At 35.7% G+C, this 22,365-nt stretch overlaps 1 protein-coding gene across 5 annotated transcripts in view; it reads right to left on the bottom strand.

Moving 5' to 3' along the window:
- Nucleotides 1–22,365, bottom strand: part of STK31 (serine/threonine kinase 31) — a 57,641-nt gene that overhangs the window by 34,673 nt on the left and 603 nt on the right. For all 5 annotated transcript variants that reach the window (XM_016159602.2, XM_016159607.2, XM_016159604.2 and 2 more), the window contains exons 2-8: nt 21,239–21,285; nt 21,101–21,153; nt 8,862–8,960; nt 7,348–7,422; nt 5,835–5,993; nt 3,038–3,396; nt 1,900–2,074 (exon numbers count right to left, since the gene is read on the bottom strand). In XM_016159602.2, coding sequence (XP_016015088.2) covers nt 1,900–2,074; nt 3,038–3,396; nt 5,835–5,993; nt 7,348–7,422; nt 8,862–8,960; nt 21,101–21,153; nt 21,239–21,285 — 967 coding nt within the window. The remainder of the gene's footprint in view (nt 1–1,899; nt 2,075–3,037; nt 3,397–5,834; nt 5,994–7,347; nt 7,423–8,861; nt 8,961–21,100; nt 21,154–21,238; nt 21,286–22,365) is intronic.

Here is a 22,365-nt window from a genome sequence, read left to right as displayed (position 1 = left end):
CATGTCAAGTGAGTGAAGCCAGACACAACAGAATATGTATCGGGGGACTGCATTTACATAAAGTATAAAGCCAGGAAAACTAAACTATAATGACATAAATCAGAACAGTGAGTGGGAGGAAAAGAGGAAAGGCTGGCAAAAGGCACCAAGGACCTTTGTGGGCTTGAAGAAAACGTTCTGTATCTTCGGTCGATAAAGCAGATGACCTGTAATCCATTTATTCTTTTCAAGGAAGGGGACATGGGAACACCCCAGAGAAAAGAACAGAGGCAGCCGACAAGTTTAATCTCCTTGTCAATTATACCTTTACAGAAAACAGACTATGTTCTAAGAGGCTACATCTCTGAAATACCCTTAGCGTGATGTCCCTGGCTAAAGAATTGGTCATAGTGGCTAGAACATGAGATTTATTGATTTATGAGGCAGACCTCCCTGGAGAATGTCACATATAAATTTAAGGGCTAGACACTGAGTTCAACTACTACTGGTCGATTATTTAATCAATCGGGACTACGTAATGAAACCTTGATTTTAAAAAAAACCACCTCAGAATGATGAGGTTTGGAGGAACTTCCAGATTGGTGAATAAATCCATGTGCTGGGAGAGTGGCAAGAAAGGGACCACCTCCGCCTCCACCATAACTTCCCTTGTGCATCTCTTCCTTTTATTTGGCTGTTCTTGAGTTATATCTTTATAATAAAACTGTACTTATAAGTATACCACCTTCCTCAGTTCTGTGGGTTGTTTTAGCTAATTACTGAACTAGGGAAATGGGGTGTAGGTGAGGGGATGTCCTAGGAACAGTCAAATTTACAGTCCGCCAGGCAGAAGCTTGGGAAGCCTGCGGACGGATCTGTGGCTGGTGTCTGAAGGGGGGCAAGTCTCGTGGGACTGAGTCCTTAGCCCGTGGCATCTGAGTTAACTTCTGGTATTTAGTGTCAAAAACTAATTGCATGACATCTAGTTGGTACTGGAGAATTAGTGTAGGAATAATGCATTTGGTGTCAGAAAAACACAAATGGTATCCTTGGGGTGGGAGATGAAGAAAACTGCCCTGAATCTAAACAAACCTTGAAACTTACCCACCATGACAGGAAATGTACACATGAAGATAAAGGATTATGTTAAGCAACACAAGGATGCAAATTAAACAACTTTTATCAACCATTATGCAATGTTTGAGCTTAAATAAAATTCTGATTGGAAGAAACCAACCATTAAAGGACATTCATGGAACAATTTGAGAAATCTGAACACTGACTAGATATTAAATGATATTAAGGAATTATTATTTTTTAAATATGAATATTAGTTATATCTTTTTTGAAGTTCTTTTCTATGAGATATATACTATAACATATGCAGTAAAATACTTTGTAAAAAGCATTTTATTTTATTTCATTATTAGTCAAATATACAGTAAATTGGTTAGACATTTATATAGTTTATGAAAGGATCTTCAGTAAAATATTATCCCCGTAAAATCTTATGAATGGGATTTTTTAAAATAACTTAGCAGATTGAGATTTAAAAAAAAAAAAAAAAAGATCGTTCATGTGTTTAATACTTGTAAAAACTGGGTGATAGGTATATAATGATTAATTACTCAATTCTCTCTCCCTCTGGAATGTTTGAAATTTTCCATAGGTAAAAACTTTTAAAACAAGAGGAAATGTAAATGATAAATTATTAATCTTTTAAACATCCAATGAAATCCAAAGATGATTTGTTTGGAGTATAAGAAAAAATTTTATCTATAAACAAAGAAAGAAGGAGAGAATGATAGCTGAGAGTAGAAGGAAAGAAAAGGAAAAGTGACAGAAAATTAAGTAAGAGTAGATGAATACACAATTTCTCAGGTGGTCATTCTTTGCCTTAAGCCATTGAACGTACTATACCTGCAGTTCCTGGGCTGTCTGTTCTACTTTGGATTCCAATGCCTTACAACTCTCAAGAAGAATCTCCTTCTCTGTTTTAAGTTTTTCATTTTCTTCAATCAGTTTCTGGTCCTGCTTAATTTTTGCCAGGCTGACATTAGATGGTAAATTAAAGTCACCAACAGTCAAACTTTCCCTATTAAAAACAAATTCACTCATTTTAAAAACCAAACTATGCAAGGCTGACAGAGATAAGATATCTAAACTAAATTATCTTAGGCTTGCTTTTTATACCACAATATATCTTTAATTCTGGAAACTAATCTAAAATCTTTACCTAGTTGAACATTAAAAAACATGTTAATGCAGACTAGATTTTATAACTGAAGTCATCCTTCAGAAACAATGTCTCCAACTCTCAAAGAAAACATATTCCAACTTCCTCACAGCAATATCAACTTCAGCAAATACAGCAGAAAGCATTCTACATCAGTATCTTCCAATCCCTCCTCCCTATCACCCCCACTCCATTTCACAGTTTAGTTCATAGAGCATTGATAAGATACCAAGAAACGGCTACATCACCTAACACATGGCATCATGGCTTGGATCATCATATGGAAGTATATGAATGGAAGGATATCAAATCTGGCCTTCCGCTTCAAGTTTATAATTCAAAATTATCTAAAAAGTGAACTCCTGCTGTAATAATCCAATTCCAATATAAGTTTTCACAGGAAGAACAAAGAGCTTCTCTTTTATTAAAAGGAAAGGGTATTCTCCAATACTCATCAAAATATTCTGAAGCCAAAGGAAAAACTTCAAAGCTTATTTGAAATTTCAGCACTATCTGAATAATTCTTCAGATTTAGGGGCAGATTTTTATTGTTGATAAATGTATTCAAGAGTTGTCATGAAGAGTTGGTATACAAACTTTAAACAATTCAGGAATGATTTTTCTTTCAAAATGGCTTTTAATGAAAACATGCTAAAGAAGAGTATAATACATGTCTGAGAAAAATAGAAAAAAATCAGTATTATTCCTCAAAGTCAATGACATAGCTCAGGACTCCAAAAACATAAGCCTTGACTTCTATGACAAGGGCTTCCACCATGAATTTAAAATTAGGCACAACTAAAAACCCCACCACAGTCTTACTTTGGAAATGTCACATGATTTCCAGCATCATTTTCATTCTTCAAGTCCAGAGTCGGCCTCCCACTTAAGCGCCCCTTTGGCCTGCTGAAGGCTGACTGGTTTGATCTATGCCCCCACAAGGGAATGGGGCCTTTGAGGTTCCTGAGGACAAGCGGACCGGGATCCGATTTTTTTTCCTCACAGATGTTAGTGCTGGAAGTGAGTTTGCATTTTTCTGCAAATCCTTTCTTAGCCACCTCTTCCCCTATATCCACAGTGCCATACTCAGCCTGAGCAATAACTGTTCCATCTTGATAAGTTGCTTTAATTCTCATTTTTATTTCCTTTTCAAAAATCAAGCTCCCCAAAAAGGTTCTACCCTGAGAAAAAAAAAAAAAAGAACATAAACCAGCTATACTAACATATTTTCTTCACTTATTTTATTTCCACCCAGTTTTTCCAAGAATCATATATCTTTGTTCTCAAATCTCTACAGAAATGGTATTACCTAGTTTTTGGCTATATGCAAATACAAACCTGCATGTGTATGACTATACTTCAATCACACACTCGCTGAAATCTTCCTTTCCAGAAGTAGAGCTAACACCTGTATAGGCACCCATAATAATCTTTAAAATCTATACCAATTAAATGCCCTAATTTTTTTTAACCCAGCAGATTGTGTTGACCATTTTGGCCCCAAATAAATATAATGGTATCTTGAAGAGCTAAAACACATAAAAATGAATTCTAGTATCTAGAAAAGATGTTAAAATTAAAAAAAAAATTTTTTTTAAATAGAATCAGATACTCTGGTTTTACAGATAGTCAAGAGTGGGAGCAAAAAACAGAAACTCAAAGCACAAAATATCAATTAATTTTTTTAAAATCAACAAATTGAAATTATAGATTATGAGACATTAGAAATTCCTAAATTCAAAACTCTCCTGAACAGAATTTTGTATAAGGGAGTAAGTAACACTTGTACTATGAGAAGCTGTAAGAGTAATTAGGTACTTGGTAACTTATTTATTGATTATCCATCCTGTACACTAAGCACAGATAAACATAAAAGATATTTAGGATTAGAAGATATATTAAGATTGAATTTTAAGGACTTGCTTACAGCTCCAGAATACTGAAATTCCTAAAATCACTTTGATATACTCTAACCATAAAGACAGAACCAAGAACTTGGAATACAATCTGAGTTTTCCTAAGTTCTAACTAACAAAAAGAATGACAGCATATGATACATGGGTATTTTAATATTATACTTTATCAGAAATATATATCCTATTTTTAAATTATCAAACATTTAATTTTTATAGTGAGAAATGTATTATATTTTCCATTAAATCTTGTGGGCTTAAGACATATATATGTATTTTTTAAACATATTTAGCTATTTAAAAGATATAAAATTTACCTTTCAAATAAATCTGGCCATTGGTTTAAAACATAAAAGTTTTCAATCATTAAAAAAAGATGTCACTTTTGTAAGATGTTTTCCAAATTAGTAAGCTTTATTCAGAAACAAGAAAGCATTACTTGCTTTCTACTTCAGTCTATCTAATCTTGTCTAAATGTATTTAAAAAAACAGGCAAAAGGCATTTGAACTCTTAAACCCAAATTCCAATCTCTAGCTCTCATTCCCTGATTCTATGTAAAATTTTTAAACTAAGAAAAGAACTGAAGACATAATTTAATCTTCATTTTATCTTCAGCAATTTGTAACCATGATTCTGAGTATCCATTGTTCTAGACCCCAATTTCTTTATTTGTAAAACAAGTAGATGAGAGCAGATGAATTCTAAGCTGATGAATTCTAAGCAGATGAATTCTAATCTTAAATTTAAGATTCTAGGGTTCTAAGCATACAAGAAATTCAAAACAAGTCTCTACGTTGGTCAAAACATTTATATGAAAGAAAGAAGTTAATAATCTTTAAATTTAGAGTGTAATTTTAACAATATACATGCTTTCCTCTACAGTTACAAAAGTCTGAGTTCTAATTACAAAAATGTTTCTTATAAATAAGTATAGTGCAGACAAAATTAGACGGAACAACACAGAAGATTCAAAAAAAGGGGAGGGAATAGAAGATTTCCAAAATTTCTGTTCCTTGTAGTACTGATTAAATCATTTTTCGCATAAGTCACCTGAGCTGCTAAATAAAACAATACAAATCTCATTACTTTGCAATTTAATATCCCCTCAAAAGTAGTAACACTCATCAAAAGAACATCATTATTGCACAGTAGATATAAAGGTAGGATTCCTGTAAGACTATCCTTGATATTATTAGATATCTTCCAGAATTAGGTTACTAAACCAAAATTTAATGGAAATGAATACCAACTAGAAACAAGATTAGCAGAACATCACTGCCAATTACATCAAACAGTATGAGCCGCTACCAAAATGATAAAACCTGATTAATCTACAACTCCACTAATTTCAAATTTGTGATATTTATGGCCAGGGCTAGGTTAAAGATCACTTTTACTTAACACTTTCTCAAAAGAAAATAGGATAATTATACTCATCATTCTCTCCATCATATGACTCTTTACGCTTTCACATCAAAAGAACCCATTTACATTTATTATACATATATATATTTCTCACGTATATCCAGTAAAGATGTTTTCCTCACAAAAGATAAGCACAAATATATTATCACTGCTTTTGAATTATTCTATAATTCATATTTTCACTAATTTATACAGGAATTTATGTTAAAGAAAAGCACATAGTTTGAAGCACATAGTTTTACTCCCATTAACAAAAAAATATTTAAAATCTGTGACTTGCCTGATCAAACTGCGTAACTTCTTGGCCAGAAGGAATCTGTAGTCCCCAAAGTCTATACTTTTTGGCAACACTAGAAAATTGAAGATCTGAAGGAATCTCAACTATATCAGATCGACTTAGGATTTCAGTATTTCCGTAGTCAACGTATCTTACCAGACACTGGGGGGGGGAATGAAACAAATACTAATATGGAACTCAGATTAAATCTCCAAAGAAACCACCAACTTGATGCCTTCTATTAATTACCTATAAATCAAGATGGCATTTTACCTCGAATTTACAAGAGCTCCAACAAAAGCCTCAAAATAAGGATAGTTTAACTAGTATCAAACAGTATTACTTCCAAAGTGCCATTCCTCATTTCAGCTTTTTTTGTAACAATTGATATTTAAGTAAACATAAATCTAAGAAGCTCATAGTCCTCTCCTATCACAAATGTTAAAATCAATCAACACTCTTAAATACGAATTGGAAACAAAGTCTGCAAAGGAAGGCAGTTACCAAACTTCTTTTGATGATATTAAACATATTTCAGCTATTAGACCTTGGAAATGAATCAAGCTCATCCTTACCTCCAGCTCTACTTAAAAAATGAAAAAGAAAAATAGTTTATCATAAAGTCAAAGCCACCTTGCCCCTGAAGTTAAAAAGATAAAGCCAAATCAAAAGCAAATGCAAAATATCATCTCCAATTGTCAAACTGTGAATTGTGGGGAAAACGTTCATTAGAAAGTTCTATTTCAAAGATAAACTGTTACTTATGACAGTAATAAATCATGAGATTTTTTAAAAAGTTATTGGAGCATTATTCAAATTGTTTCATCTTACCTCCTTATTACACCAAGAAAAATATTTATAAAATATTTTAAATCCAGGAAAGCTACCGTAGAAAAAGACAGTAAAGGAAAGCCTACAGAGATGCTTTCATAGTCTGTAATGTGCAATTGCCACCAAACTATTCGAAATCTCATCTCCACAAATCCCATTAAAAATCTCTCACAAATTCAAAAATAAAATAGCTAAACACAAAGAATTCATCACATTTAACCAAGGCATGAGAAAGCTGCAAGCCAATCTTCTTTATTAACAATATGCACACAAACTAAAAGATAAACACAACTTCTGAATAAATAATGTTCTTTTCCTATTCAAACTTAACAAACTTTTAAAATTACTCAGTAAGAATCCAACATAATTATTAATAACTAAGGTACAAGGAACCAACTGGTCACCAATAATAACCCACAAATTATGTAAGCTAGTCTTGAAAATGTGGGCTGAATATATGAAAACTTAATTTCAGAAGAATATTCCTGAATCTGACCTGAATTTTTTTAACCAATTCATTCCTTTTGCATTCACTAGGAGAAAAAAATGTATATTTTAATCAATTTACAAGTTCATTGAACTAAGTCCTATTACAACTGTGAATTAGCAATGAAGGGTAAGCATCAAGTCTTAGAAACAGAATAAACATTCCTCAGGGCAAAAAAAAACTGAGCACTGTTCCTGCCTTTTCATCACTGATGACTTTCAGTACTTTGCATCTGTACCAACATTTATCTTCAGAAAATAATCCACCATAAATCTAGAAAGAGAAAAAGAAAGTAAAATTATTTGACATTTTAATGCTTCAAAGCATACTAAGTAGATCAGAGTAATGGTTTGCATTTGTTAAGCACTTACTATATGTCAAAAAGCACTTTATACATTATTTATTTTATTCTCACACCACCACCACTTTGTTTTCACCATTATATTCCCAAAGTCATAAGCTACTAAGCAGCAGAACTAGGATTCAAACTAAGGCAATCTGACTTTAGAGTCCATTATGCTATTCTGCCTCTCCAAAAGAAGTGGAGTAGGGGGAGGAAAGACATAAAAAACAGAAAACTCAAAAAGAAGGCATAAATTAGTGTTTTAATATTCTTTGACGATATATGCACCCATGTTCACTGCAATATTTACAATTCCCAAGACATGGAAACAAACTAGATGTCCAACGATACGTGAATGGATAAAGAAGATCTTGCCATTTACGACAACACAGATGAACCTAAAATATATTATGGTAAATGAAGTCAGATAAAGACAAATACCATATTATTTCACTTATATGTGAAATCTTAAAAAATAAAAAATAGAAACAGACCCATAGATACAGAGAAAAACTGATGGTTGTAGGGGGTGGGAGTGGGGAAGAGGCAAAAAGGATAAAGGGGATTATGTTGTACACCTGAAAATAATATTATATTGTATGCCAACGGTAACTGAAAAAAGTTTTTAATTTTTAAAAAGTTTCATAGCAGTTTCATTCACAGTAGCCAAAAACTACAAACGATCCAAATCCCCACCAAAGAAAACAGATAAATTGTGGTGTTATTTATATACAATGAAAAACTGCATAGTTTGTAAAAGAACTAACTACCAATACATCTAATAATTTGGGTGAATCTCAGAAATTATGCTGAACAAAAGAAGCCAGATATATACAAAAGGGTACAGATTACAGGATTTAAGAATCCTATAATGAATCTATAGTGACAGAAGCCAGAATGGTGATTAACTTTAGGGGGACTACTGACCAAGGAGTGACTAAGAAGAGGACGGAGGGAATTTTCTGGGGTGATGGAACTATACTTTGATCTGGGTGATTATACAGATGCATACATAGGTAAAAATTCATCGAACTGTATACTCAAGGCATATACACTTAACCGTATGTAACACCTTAGTTAAAATCGTCAAATTTTTCTCCATAAAATATCTCTTACAGATTTTTTTGTGAATCCGTGTCAGAGGCAAGGATTCTGTTTTGCTCACTCAGTGCTTAACACAGTGCCTGGTACATAGCAGATAGGCCAAAAGTATTTTTGAAATAATACATTTATAATGACTGTAGTTTATAAATTCTAAAATTTTGCCTCTTCCTTTCAAATATATCAAAAATTTCAAAAACTATAAAATTTAAGATACAGGAAAGATAACAGGAGAGATGCAATCATTTCATCCAAGGACATAGCTCACCTTCTTTGGATCAAGATTCCCAAAAACGGAATTGGCATGTGGACAAACTTCAGATAGTGAGCAACCAATCTTCATAATATCCTTATTTCTACTGATACTCTAGAAAGAAAAACAAATATAAGATTCGATAATAGTGTTACACAATTAAAGTTTCTACTAAGCATAATACTTAAAAGATTTGGGAACAGAAATTAAATTCTTATGTATGTTTTCATAATTCAAATGAGTTCTTTATTTAGAAAAGGTTATAGAAAATTTTTTCTTCTCAATAAGTTCAAATTACTCGGAAGTTTTACCAAGATATCAAACATTATTACATCACGTGAAGAGGTTATTTTAAACAACTGTTTCTGGATTTTGCTTTAGACCAAATTCTAATTGCTCAACATGAAAAGCATCTTTTGGTCAAATGACATTGGTCTTCTCACATATCTGTTGTTGTGTAAAAGGAAACACGTAAAAACAATTTCAAGGTGTGTATATTCCTCTGTACACAAATAATCTAGTTAGTAAATTCATTTCTCATAGGGGTATGGGTTAATAATTTGAAACTACTTTAGGTGTACACTAGGATAAAAAATATACTGTAGATAATGAGAGCAGGTAGAAATAAGCTACAAATAGGGAAGACTCATGCATTGGATTAGAATTAGAAGGTATCGGTATGTACTCATATTTATATATGTGTGTTCATGTGGGTGTGCGTACATATAATGTTTGTGTGAATACATGCATACATGAAAGAGAGGCTGAGATAGAAATACAGATGCATGCATGAGTGGGTTGTTATACATGCATCTGTTCTAGCTGTGTGCTGAGAGGGCTCAGAAGCAATGACGCCGCGGTAGCAATAAGCACACCTAGAGCCCAGATCTTCATTTCTAAACACCATTATCCACTTAAAGGAACAAGGTTTTATGGGAGAGTGGTTAATTCCAGCACTAGGAAAGGGAAACAAAAGATGATCCTGGGGAGGGGAGGGAAAAAATGACATAGATGACAGAGGCTCTGTTCATCCCCCTGGCGACCAAATCAAAGTAGTGATGGAAACAAGGAGCGGCAGCAAGGAAAAATCACCGGGGATCTACAGGAACAAGCCATACACTACGGAGAAAGCCAAGAAATTGCCCTTCTGCAACCAACGGCAGAAGGTAGGATGGTGAGGATGTGGGGCTGCCCAGCCCCCAGCGGCTAAGACGGAAGCTGCAGGAACAGCAGACTCCTCTTAAAGGGGCCGCGTCCATGAGCAGATTTTCATGGTGACGGACCTCTGAACACCAGTGCTGATGCGGCTGCGCGCAGGGGGCACCAGGGACTCACAGGGAGACATTGTCTGAGTGAGGGCCAAGCCGAGACTCACTCTGTACAGAACAGCCGGCCGTATCCATTGTTCCCTATTGAGCGCTCCCCACTCCCAGTGGGCAGACACAGCACCGCCAAAGCCGGGACATCATCAGACTGGATAACTGAGGTCACTCCACCCAGAGGATTCCCTGAAACCCCGCCTCCCCCAACTCGCAGCCCCACCCAAGCCACATCCAGGTGTATCCTCAGCAAGTCAGGTGCCCCTTGCTGAGCAGCACCTAGACTCGTGCTGTAGTCAGCTGGCCTTGGTGTCTGGTATGGCCTTTTGAAGCAACTATGAGCACAGCATCTGTGGATTGCTTGCTGAATCTTAACAGGTGGCCCCAGAGGGGTAGAGGCTTGGGCTAAGTTTGGCCTGCAGCTGAACCCCTCTCAGGACTGTGCCACTGAACACCTGCTTCACAAATCCACGCTAAAAAGACCGGGAGACTTAGTGTAAAAGTGAAAAATTCTCCACTAAGCTAGTCCAAGGACAAGACAAGGAGTGATATCTTCAGGCGCCAGCTCCCAAGAGAAAAACAACATTGCCGCCAGGTGCAGATAACAAACTTGTCTACCATGCCCCATTTGCTATAAGATTTAAGAGTCCCCCAGAAACAAGATATCTTTGTGCTAGATGCTAACAGTTTTTACTTTTGTAGTCTGTGCGCTTGCCTGATCAAAGCCCACCAGGATGTAGTTTCAGGCTTTATAAGCTGCCTCCTCTAGAAGCTCGGGGCTAATTCTCTGACCCTGTATGGTGGAGAGAGTCAGTCGCTGGACAGCTAATAAAGGCCCATAATTAATCTCAATTGGCTCCGTGGGTCTTAGATTTGAACGTCCCACATTTGGAGGCCCCAGCGAGATTCTCCCCTGAAGGAAAAGGGGAGCATCTCCAAGACCCGCGGCCCCGGTCGGTCTGGGCGAGACATGGCCGCATTCAGGGGCTGCTGAAAGATGTTCCTCAACCCCGGACGCCAGACAATCTTGGCCCAGGAGGCCAGAGGATAAATTCTACTCAGAACTGGTCACGAACCACCTGAATCAGCCCCACTGGTGAGTACGTCTAAGTCTAGGCTTAGACCTGTCTGTCGGTGGGCCCCAGGAACTAGTGGAAGGCCGGAAGCAGCGCAGCTTCTCTAGTCTGGTCAAGGACTGAGACGTCAGATCCTGACCCGGTTTCTGTCCTGGTCTGTTTGCGCCGGCGCCTATTGCCCTCACTAATTTAACTTTTACAGGTATCATATTTTCTTTCACCACTGTTCCAACCACCATGTCCAGACCCACTCCTCTGCAGTGTCTCCTCAATAATTTCAAAGACTTCAGGTGGCGAGCCCAAGGTTATGGGTCCCGCGTCACCCCTTCCGATCGCCAGAGTTTCTGCCAGTTAGATTGGCCCACATTTGGAACAGGGTGGCCATCAGAGGAGTCACTCGACCTGCAAACAGCCTTTCAGATGAAGAAACTGAGGTACAAGAAGTTTAAATAATTTACCCAGTGATAGAAGTGAGTTTGTTTTTTATATTAAAAATACAAGAGTTGAAGAAGCTAATAGGGGCCTGTTAGGCTAATCATTCTTAGATTAGAGTGGGGAAGAGCAGTAGGAAAATGGTTATGTAAATAGGGATTAAAAGTAAAGATGTCATTGAAAGCTAGGGAAGGGATAATGTAGATTTGTATTGGAGATTTGGGTCTAAAGAGTGACTAAACATAAACTTGATTAAAGGTTCACAAAAAACCTGTAAGGCAGAATTCTAAATAATAAAGTCTCCTTTCTACCTAGTTCTTCGGTTTAAGTTAGAATTTATTTACATAGGAAAATAAATTTGTAAAAGAGCTCTGCTTTAATTGGTTTAAAAAGAAATACGCACTTATAAATTAAGCCTTCCTAAAATTATCAGAAAAAAATAGAAACTAATCCAAATGTTTTTTGTTTTGTTTCACCAAGTCTACATGATCTGAGATAATCTTTGGTAATAAAGATAGTTTAATATTGTAGGTTAAGTAAAAATAGGTATGTCTTCAAGATGTCAGATACACAATTTTATTCTACTTGTGTTTATTAGTCAAATAAGGCTATGCTATTTCTACTAGTTGTTTAAGATTATAAAAACTATAAAATTGGTATATTCATAAATTTGCTAATCAAGTGAATGCTGATATATAAAACACAGTTTACAATTGCCTACTTCATTGTTTTCTCTAGAAATTACGGCTATTAAGAGTTATGAATTCTAGTATATGTAAATGAATTACTAGGAATAATACAAGTGAAGGAAAAAATTCTGTATGCAGAGTATGCAAGGAAAATAAAATGTGTTTTAAGATATGAAGGATGTGTTTTTTTAAAAAAAAAAAAAATAGTGGCAGGAGAGTAAATTTATCCTAGAATAGTTTTGGGTTATTTAAAGGTCGTTTGAGGCACAAAAGAAAAAATAAAAGACAAAAACATAGGTGAATATATGAAGTTGTAAAGGAAAAGAGAAAAAGAAAATCTTGTTTTATATAGTCAAGTTAGCTAAAGTTAAATGTATTTATCATAAGGTTTTAAAATGAACTTTAATATCAACAGTGTACTGACACAAAACTAGAGGTTGGCTTATTGGTCTGTTCCTAATAAGAGATTATAAAATATTTTTATTTACCTGTGAACAATACACTTAAAAAACAAAGATTCTGTATCTTATCAAAATAATTTATTGTGCTTTATAGTCTTATGTCTTTGATTGAAAAAAAACAGTATTCTTAACATTAAGAGTGCTAATAAGGTTTTTAATATAGTCATATTTACCTTTGAAATCTTTTATTATTACTTTGGTTAAATAGATAACTAAGTATTGTTTCATAATAACCTGTGATCCTATTTAATCAGGTGATCAAACCTTGTGACATTATGACAAACTTCCCAACATAAAACCTAAATGTGATTTTTTGTTTTATCTCAAAATAATTTTGAGACTTCCCAGAGGACACCTGGAAAATCTCAAAGGTTTGGTTTTGTCACTTTGTAATATTGAAACGTGAAGCTAATTCAGTTTATTTAATATGTTAAATTATATGGGAAGCATTCTTAAGTAATAAATGATGCTTAACCTTCTTTAAGTTACATTTTTATGAATAATGTTACTAATACAAGTGTTTCAGAAATTGTATAAAGTTCCTAAAAATTTGTCAATATCTTTGCTATTTACATGTCCTTGTATAATGGTATCAGTCATAATTTCAGTTATAAATTGTTATATGTCATGAATATCAAGAATGGGCCTGACTATTCAGAAACAACAGGCTTATAGAGAAGCAAAGGGCATGGCTCTGATTTGGGCCATGACAGTAAAACTATGACAATAATTAGATAGCTATGAGTAAAATATGTGGTCTTGGTATTAAAATTAGAATTTCGGATAACAGGAAAGATTTGTATGACTGGAAACATAAAAACCCTTCTTTCTCAGAGAAACCACAGGGACTAATCTCTCTCCTTTAGAGGCTATCTTCTTTACCCATCAGCCCACCTGAGATGACTGTCAACAGCTTCTCCAGGTCCTTTTTGCCTCGGAGGAACGAGGATGGATTCTCCGAGAGGCTGCCAAGACCGTGCATGACCCAAGTGGGCAGCCCACCACTAATCCCACCCGCGCCCACCATGTCCTCTTGTACACCTGTTCGCCTTGGAACCCCAACACCAAACAAGGTAAGGAGGCTCTCAATCGGTATCACCAGCTTCTGCTCCAGGGCCTCCGGTCTGCCGCCAGAAAATCTACTAACCTTTCTAAGGTAAGCGAAGTTATGCAGACCAAGGATGAATCGCCGGCATTGTTTCTAGAACGACTCTTAGAGTCTTACCGGTTATGCACCCCTATTGACCTAGAGGACCCAAATAATAAAACCTTGCTTTTGTCAGTCAGTCGGCCCTAGATATTAAGAAAAAGAAGTAACAAAGGATAGAAAGGTTTAAGAACAATAATTTGACTGAGCTAGTTGAGGTAGCCCTGCACATCTTCAACAACTGAGATGAAGTTAATATCATCCAGACTAAGAAAATGACTAAAGTCCTACTTTCAACAATAATCCCCACACTCAGTTCCTGAAAACTGCTGCTCTCAACCCGGCCACCCTGCTACCAGATGATGACCCCAAGCAGCCCATACACGACTATCTCAGGATCCTAGAAAACGACACCTGCACCCGACCGGACCTGACAGACGACCCCTGGCCAAATCCAGAAGCTACTCTTTTCACAGATGGAAGCAGCTTCACCACAGAAGAAATCAGGTATGCTGGGGCAACGTAGTGACTAATGAGACTGTGATTCGGGCACAGGCTCTGAGCCATGGAACCTCAGCACAACGGGCCGAACTAATAACAGTGACCCAGGCCTTGCAGCAGAAAAGGAAAACACTGTGAACATTTATACGGACGGTAGATATGCCTTTGCCCCTGTCCGTATACATGGGGCCATATATGAGGAATGAGGCCTCCTGACTTCAGGCGGAAATTTTAACCCTCCTTGAAGCTATCTGGCTGCCAAAGAAGGTGCCAATCATTCATTGCCCAGGGCACCAGAACTCGGGCTCTGAGGTAGCACAGGACAACTCTTTCACTGATCAGACAGCAAAGGATGCTGCCAATTGACATTCTGCCGGCCCTACTGCCCAGGGTCCTAGAGGACACCCCTACCTACACTCCAGGGGAAGTTAAACTACACGACAAGCTGAGAAGAAAAAAAAAATCTGCTAGGTGGGTTAGGCTCCCGGATGGCCACATTGTGGTACCTGAGGCCTTGAGCCAAGACCAAATGACCCAGGTTCACCAGAGCACTCACCTGGGAGGGACCAATTTGATTTAACTGTTAAAAAGAGACTATTACATTCCGGGGCTGCAACAAATGGCCAAACAGGTATCGGCCCAAAGCCACATCTGCACACAAGTGAATCCAGGGCCCTCAAAAAGAGTACAACAAGGGACAAGACTTTGTGGACAGGCACCAGGGGAACACTGAGTGTTAAATTTCACTGAGGTCAGCCTGGGTACTTTTGGATTCAAATACCTGCTTGTGTTTATTGATACCTCTTCAGGATGGACTAAAGCCTTCCCCACCAAGCAGGAGACAGCTCAGGTAGTAACAAAGAAATTAGTCTCTGAAATAGTGCCTCGATTTGGCCTGCCCATAACACTGGGGTCCAACAATAACCTGGCGTTCATCGCCCAGACCAGTCGATCTTTAGCCAGGGTTCTAGAAATTAATTAGAAGTTACATTGCATTATAGGCCTCAGAGCTCAGGACAGGTAGAGAGGATAAATAGGACCCTGAAAGAAACTTTAACCAAGTTCAAATTAGAAAGTGGTGAAAACTGGGTAAGCCTCCTTCCCTCCCCTCTGTTAAGGGCATGATGCACCCCGTACTGTAAAGAGATCACACCTTATGAAATCATGTTTGGAAGACCTCCTCCACTTCTCCCCAAACTAGAGAAAAAAAGCTCACAGAAATCCTTAACTTCTCCCTTCTTAAGTCCTTACTGGCTCTCCATTTAGTGCGGCGAAAAACTCACCAATTAGTCTCCGCAACCAGAGTCCCAACTCAGTCTCACACAGCCACAACCTGCCTCGCCTGAGCCTCAGAGAAAAGGACCCTTCCCGGTTTTAAATGTTTTTTTAAAAATGTAAATATTTAGATAAATTTTTTGTGTTTTGATATATTCATTTACTGCATCAACCGTAGTTTCAAAATTTACCTTTTAAACAGCTTAGTTTCAGAATCTGTAAAATGAAATAAGAATCTTGTATATTAAGTCATACATACAAGACTAATGTGTTCATAAAGCATAGATCTTGTTTTAATTGTATAGCTTTAGATAAGACTTGCTGTTTTTATGCTAACCACTCTGAAATTATATGAGACGGCCTAGCACTAGCAAGACAGAGGGTTAAAGACAGAGAAGAAAGGCTTAAACATAGAAAATCATAGTATAAAGGACTTTTTAATAACACCCCTTGGTTAACAGCTCTCCTGACATCCAGTACAGACTCCCCTTCCCCCCCGCTTATTCTAGCCTTCCTGGGCCTCGTATAATTAATTAAATAACTGCCTACGTCAAAAAATGGATACAGGCAGTAAAACTCATAATCCTCAGAACAAACTATCAACCACTCCAGGTTGGGGAATCAATGATTTGAACTCCCTTTAAAAAACCAGTAGGGAATGTAAAAGTGAAAAACTGTCCAGTAAGCTAGTCCCAAGGACAAGACAGGGAGTGATACCTTCAGGCGCCAGCTCCCAAGAGAAAAACATTGCTGCCAGGTGCAGATAACAAACCTGTCTACCAGGTCCCATTTGCTATAAGATTTGAGTCCCTCAAAAACAAGATAATCTCAATTAGCTCCGTGGGTCTTAGATTTGAACGCGCCCCAACATTTAGGAGCTTTGCTTACTACATAGAAACAGACACAGAAAGGCAGCCAAAATGAGAAGACAAAGAAGCAGAAACCATATGAGAGAACAGAACAGAGATCCAAATATAATGCAGTCAAGTAACCTAACAGAAGCAGAGTTCAAAACACTGGTTATAAAGATGCTCAATGCACTTTTGGGAAATGTAGATAAATTCAATGAGAACGTCAACAAAGGGATAAAAAAACATAGAAATGGAAATGGAAATTATAAAAAGGAACCAGTCTGAAATGAAGAACACATTACCTGAGATGAGAAGTATATTAAATGGAATAAACAAAGGAATAAACAAAGTGAATGAAGAGGATCGAACGCCCTATCTAGAGGACGGAAAAGCCAATCAGGACATTCAATCAGAATGGCAAGAAAAAAGATGCCAAGACTATAAAAATAATTTAAGGAGCATATCAGACACTCTTAAGGCTCCAAATATTTGTCTAATCAGCATAACTGAAGAAAATCAAGATGTTGAACAGCTGTTTAAAGAAATGATGATGAAAAACTTCCCTAATCCTGGTGAAGGAAATGGACATAAAACTCCAGGAAGCTCAGAGAATTCCAAAAGTCAGAGATCCAAAGAGGACCACACCAAGACACATCAGAATTAAAATGCCAAAACTTAAATACAAAGAAAGCATATTAAAAGCAGCAAGAGAAAAACAAAATAATTACATATAAGGGAGAACTCGTAAGACTGGCAGCTGATTTCTCAAAAGAAACTATGCAGAACAGGAGGGCTTGACAAAAATATTTGCCAGGATGAAGACCCAAAATCTACGACCAAGAATAATTTATCCAGCAAAGCTATCAGTTAGAGTTGAAGGACAGATAAAAAGCTTCCTAGACAAAAACAAGCTAAAGGAATTTATCACCACCAAGCCAGTATTATAGGAAATGTCGGAGGAACTTCTTTAAGAAAAACCATGTACCAAAAACAGAAATAAAAATGGTAACAACTACATTCCTATCAATAAATACCTCAAATGGAAAAAAATGGCACTCCAACCAAAAGACAGACCAGCTAAAAGGAGAAGAAAACAAGACTCCTACATATGAAAAGGAAGGGGATGAAAAAAGATATTGCTCTGATGGACCTAGAAGGTATTTAAGTCAGACAGAGAAAGATAAACACTATATGATTTCACTTATATGCAAAATCTAAGTAATAAAAAGAACAAACTAATCAAAAACAGACTCACGAATATAGTGGACAATTTGGTGTTGGACAGAGGAGAGGGAGGTTTGGTGGACTGGGAAAATGGGGTAAAAGATTAAAGAAGTACAAATTAGCAGCTCTGGATGGTCATGGGGATGGGGAGCGTGGCATAGGGAATGCAGTTAATATTAACACGCTGGCTAGGTAGAGGATCAGGGGAGGGAGGGTGCAGTTGGGGGGATCGTTTTATGAACTACATAGATGTCTAACCAATGTACTGTATACTTGAAACTAAATTTAAAAAATAAAAGTTAAAATAAAGATGATCCTGGAACATCTGGTGGTGCCAGAAAGAAATGCTCAAAAAAAAAAAAAAATGGGGACATGTTTAAAGGACAAAGTAGACAATCTCTTAATGGCCAAAGCTGCAACAATTTAAATAAAATGATGATAGTAGTGAATTATATCACATAGACTATATACCTCCAGATCCACATTAATATAAATAATTGAATAAACAAATGGTAAAGAGACAACTCTTCCGTACAGAAGAATCCCAATTAATAAATGTAGAAGGGATGAGGGGAATAGAAAATAATCATTAAGCACTGTTTTAATAAAATTTGTGAGTGAAAAGTTGAAAAGAAACAAGATCGGTCTCAATGTATCTCCCTCTAAAACATTTATTAAATACAAAAATAGAACAGTAAATTTCCATTGAAGAAAGCCAGCAGCTACCACTTTAACCAAGTGAATCAAGGTTAACTTCATCAATAATGAGATATAACATCATGATTCCTCAATATGATGCACTGAATAGGACACAACACCTCTTCTCTATTACTGCTAATTGATTTATGAGAAACCACTGAACAAATCCAAACTGAAGGATGCGCTATAAAAGAACTGACCATTACTCATCAAAAATGTCAAAGTCATGAAAGACAAGGATAAAAGAAAATAAAGGAACTATCAAAGGTCAGAGGAGACTAAGGGTACATGACAACTAAATACAATGTGGGATCCTGCACTGGCTTTTGGAACAGAAAAAAAGACAATGAAAAAAACAAGTTAAATGTGAAAAAGTGCTGTAGTTAATAGTTAATGGCACTGTACCAATGTTAATTTCTTGGCTTTCGTGATTATACTATGGTTACATAAAATATTAGCATTGAGAAGCTGGATAACATAAAGAAAGCTTTTGTACTAATTTTACAACTTTCCTGTAAGCCTAGTTATTTCAAAATAAACAGTTAAATAAATGTTCTTTTAAAATATATCAACTAAATATTCAGTAAAACTAGAAAGAATATGATTATCTCTGATGACTGAAAAGTTCTGAAAAAGCCGTTCCAAGTACACTGTGATATCAGTATCACGGTACAGTAAAGGGAAAACTGAATTTAAACTGACCCAAAGACACATTAGAAGCAGCCTTTGTGAAGAGACCCATGAAAAGATCTGTAAGTTCAGAATACACCAAAATATTCTACATAATTAGATGTTGTACCTACAGATTAAAAAGATAAAAACTCTTTCAAATGAAGATGGAAGTCAAATACTTAAGATTCTTTGAGCTGCCACCCATCCAATCCCGTCTACCAAAACTTCTGAAGTGTTTTTATATAAGTAGCTTATCTGGTGGAAATCCATAGTGACAGAAAAACAGTGTATGAGCAGATCTCCATCTTGACCTGCCTCCAAAAACTTCTAAATCTCTAATCTTCATCTGCATCCCATCTCAACCCCAAATTTTACAAATTGCTTCTTGAAATAAGCATTCAGTTCATATGGATGCCATTAGTATTTTTAACTCAATCTTTTCATCCACTTAAGACACATTTCCTAATTTTTTTAAATGTCTTTAAATTTCTACAGGGACCTTAACTTCATGGCTGAAATCAGAGGTTGGCAAATTACTGGCCTCTCACTCACACCTGTTTTGGTAAATAAAGTTTTAATGGATCACAGCTATCCCTACCTGTTTACATATTGTCTATGGCTGCCTTTGGACTACAAAGGCAGAGTTGATAGAGTTGAACGGTTGTGACAGACTCTATATATTTTAAGGTTTATACAGCCCTCAAACCTTAAAATATTTCCTATCTAATCTTTTACAGAAAACATTTGCTGACACTAGATTTCAAAAATTTAATATGAAAAAAGGAAAATAAAATTTCTTGTTACTACATTTCAGGTATTTTACGTTAAATAAAATATATTAAAATTAATTTCATGTTTCTTTTTACTTATGTCTGTGGTTCATATATTTCTACTAGACAATGCTGGTCTAGAAAATCTTATTTAAACTAATGAATGTTGTCCTATATAATGAGCTTAAACGTGTAATTTATCATCTAACCTGGAACACTGTTCAGAGTGACATCAGTGTTATTAATAGAGACAAAGGGCACAGAACCAGAACAGGTGAGCCACCTTCAGAAAATATATGCACGAGCAGACATAAATTTGCCACAAGCTTTCTATGACTATCACCCTTCTACAGTATATTTTCAATACAGATTTAAGCACTGCGTTAATAATATTCTTCTACAACTTTTCTTCTCATAAATTCTATTTCCCACATTGCCAATTCACTCCGCTACCACAAACAGGAGTCCTCATACAACAGGAAGTATAGAAAAATGTCATACCCTTCCATCCTATATCATGTGTAGTTCATAAAATTAAAAAATCAGTGAGTACCTGTGTTTATTAGAGGAATTTAATTTCTTAAATTTTGGAACATAATCACTTTGGTGCCTTGCTTTGTATTTAAAACTGAATAACTTATCTGACTTGAAGCTAGCCAACAGAAACTTAGTAATGTTCCATGAATGCTTCAAATTTTATGAGATATTGTATCTCAAATTCAAAGTTAAATCATTAGAAAAACAGATTTGAAAGCATATCTTTCAAGAAACCTTATAAAAGACCCCTAGATGGAGCTGTAACTTCACAAATGCAAGTTTCTCAGAATCTTCAGTAATTTATTGTAGCCTAAATTGTTCATGTTAAATGAAGTGCAATTCTGAAACCACAATTACATTCTTGCTATTTTTTTTATTTAACTCCAGTGTTATGCAAATATTACTCATAACTCAGTTATTACGTTCCAGCTGTAGCCACTTGTCTCCTATAATGCTGTGTCTTAAACAACATTCAATAAAAATCAGGAATTAAGAATGACGGCAATATATATATCCTAGTGTTTTTAATTTTTGTTTTGTTGAGGAGGACCTGCATTAGTGGACCAAGGGATGGGAGAAAATCAACGAGGCTACTATTTACCTGGGCCCAAAATGTTACTGCATCTTCCACATGACTTCCAACCACGTCTTCAACTAAAACCGAATCACAATGCAAAGAAAATTAAAAATTAATCAAGATCTAGCTCTTATATCCAAAAATAATTTTTAGTGTCAGTACCTTTATTGTAATGTGTATCTTCATCCATCTGGACAATTCCTGAAAAACTAAATTCAATAACTTGAATTAGAGTCTTATAATCTGTCAATTAATAGTGAGTAAAGACTAAAACATATAACGTTCAAGTATATTTTGTTCTAAATGTTATGAAAATTCAAATCCTTATTAAATATGACCTCAAAAATATTTTCTTCAATAATCCATTTGAGAATACTGTAGTTTGTGATTTCATCACGTCTTTGATATTTTCTCTTTAGCCGATTTTACAAACTTACACTAAAATGGATAACTCATGCACATCCTGATCAGCTCCATAAATCGATACTTCAGAGTACTGTGCATATTCTTTTAAAATAATTGATGCCCTCCCAAAACAAGAGAACTTCCACAGTTCGAACAAACAAACAAAAAAAAAAAAAACATTAAAATACATTTAGAACAAATGCTTTAGACTGGTAATGAATTTTATTTAAAAGGCACAGTAGTTCCTGCCTTTAAAGATACCCTGCAATCAAAGACCGCAAAATGAATCAAATCTCGCCCATTACTTCAAAACTAATTTTCATTACATAGTATATTCCAAAATAAATGTCTTCTAGTTAATCGTTTTACCCTTAATACACAAGAATATTGCACTTCACATGCATAAATGTTACTTCTTTGAAGGAAACTGAAAATATTGATTTTTTAAAGCGCTTTAAAAGTTAACTAAAAACAGCACTATATCAAAGTTTAAAATGCTTTTTGAAATAGGAAAAAAGTTAATTCTGGACAGGGAAATAAATGGTTTTAAAAATTTCAAACTTTATTCTTCCAGTTTTTATTATGGCTTAATTTTTTTTCCCACATACACTGAGTAGCATCAAAACATCTTCAAAACAAGTAGTCTACCTCCAATATTAGTCAAAAAGTAACTTTTAAATTAGGCAAAAAGTTGTAAGACCAAGTTGGAATCTGTTTAAGGAGACTCTCTCTGGAAGACATTCGATTAAATTTAGTGAAAATGAAAAGGTTTACTTTGGAAATCCCACTACACACTCTAAGAAGCAAGTTCCAGAATAATTTCTAAATTGTATTTTAAAGGGCTTCAAAAAGATTTTCCTGAAACGATTACGAAAAAACTAACG

The sequence above is a fragment of the Rousettus aegyptiacus genome, unplaced genomic scaffold (genome assembly GCF_014176215.1).
Source record: "Rousettus aegyptiacus isolate mRouAeg1 unplaced genomic scaffold, mRouAeg1.p scaffold_m13_p_13, whole genome shotgun sequence".
In the NCBI taxonomy this organism is placed as follows: domain Eukaryota; kingdom Metazoa; phylum Chordata; class Mammalia; order Chiroptera; family Pteropodidae; genus Rousettus; species Rousettus aegyptiacus.
Note: the sequence above shows the minus strand (reverse complement) of the source record. Positions and strands in the feature narration are given on the sequence as shown.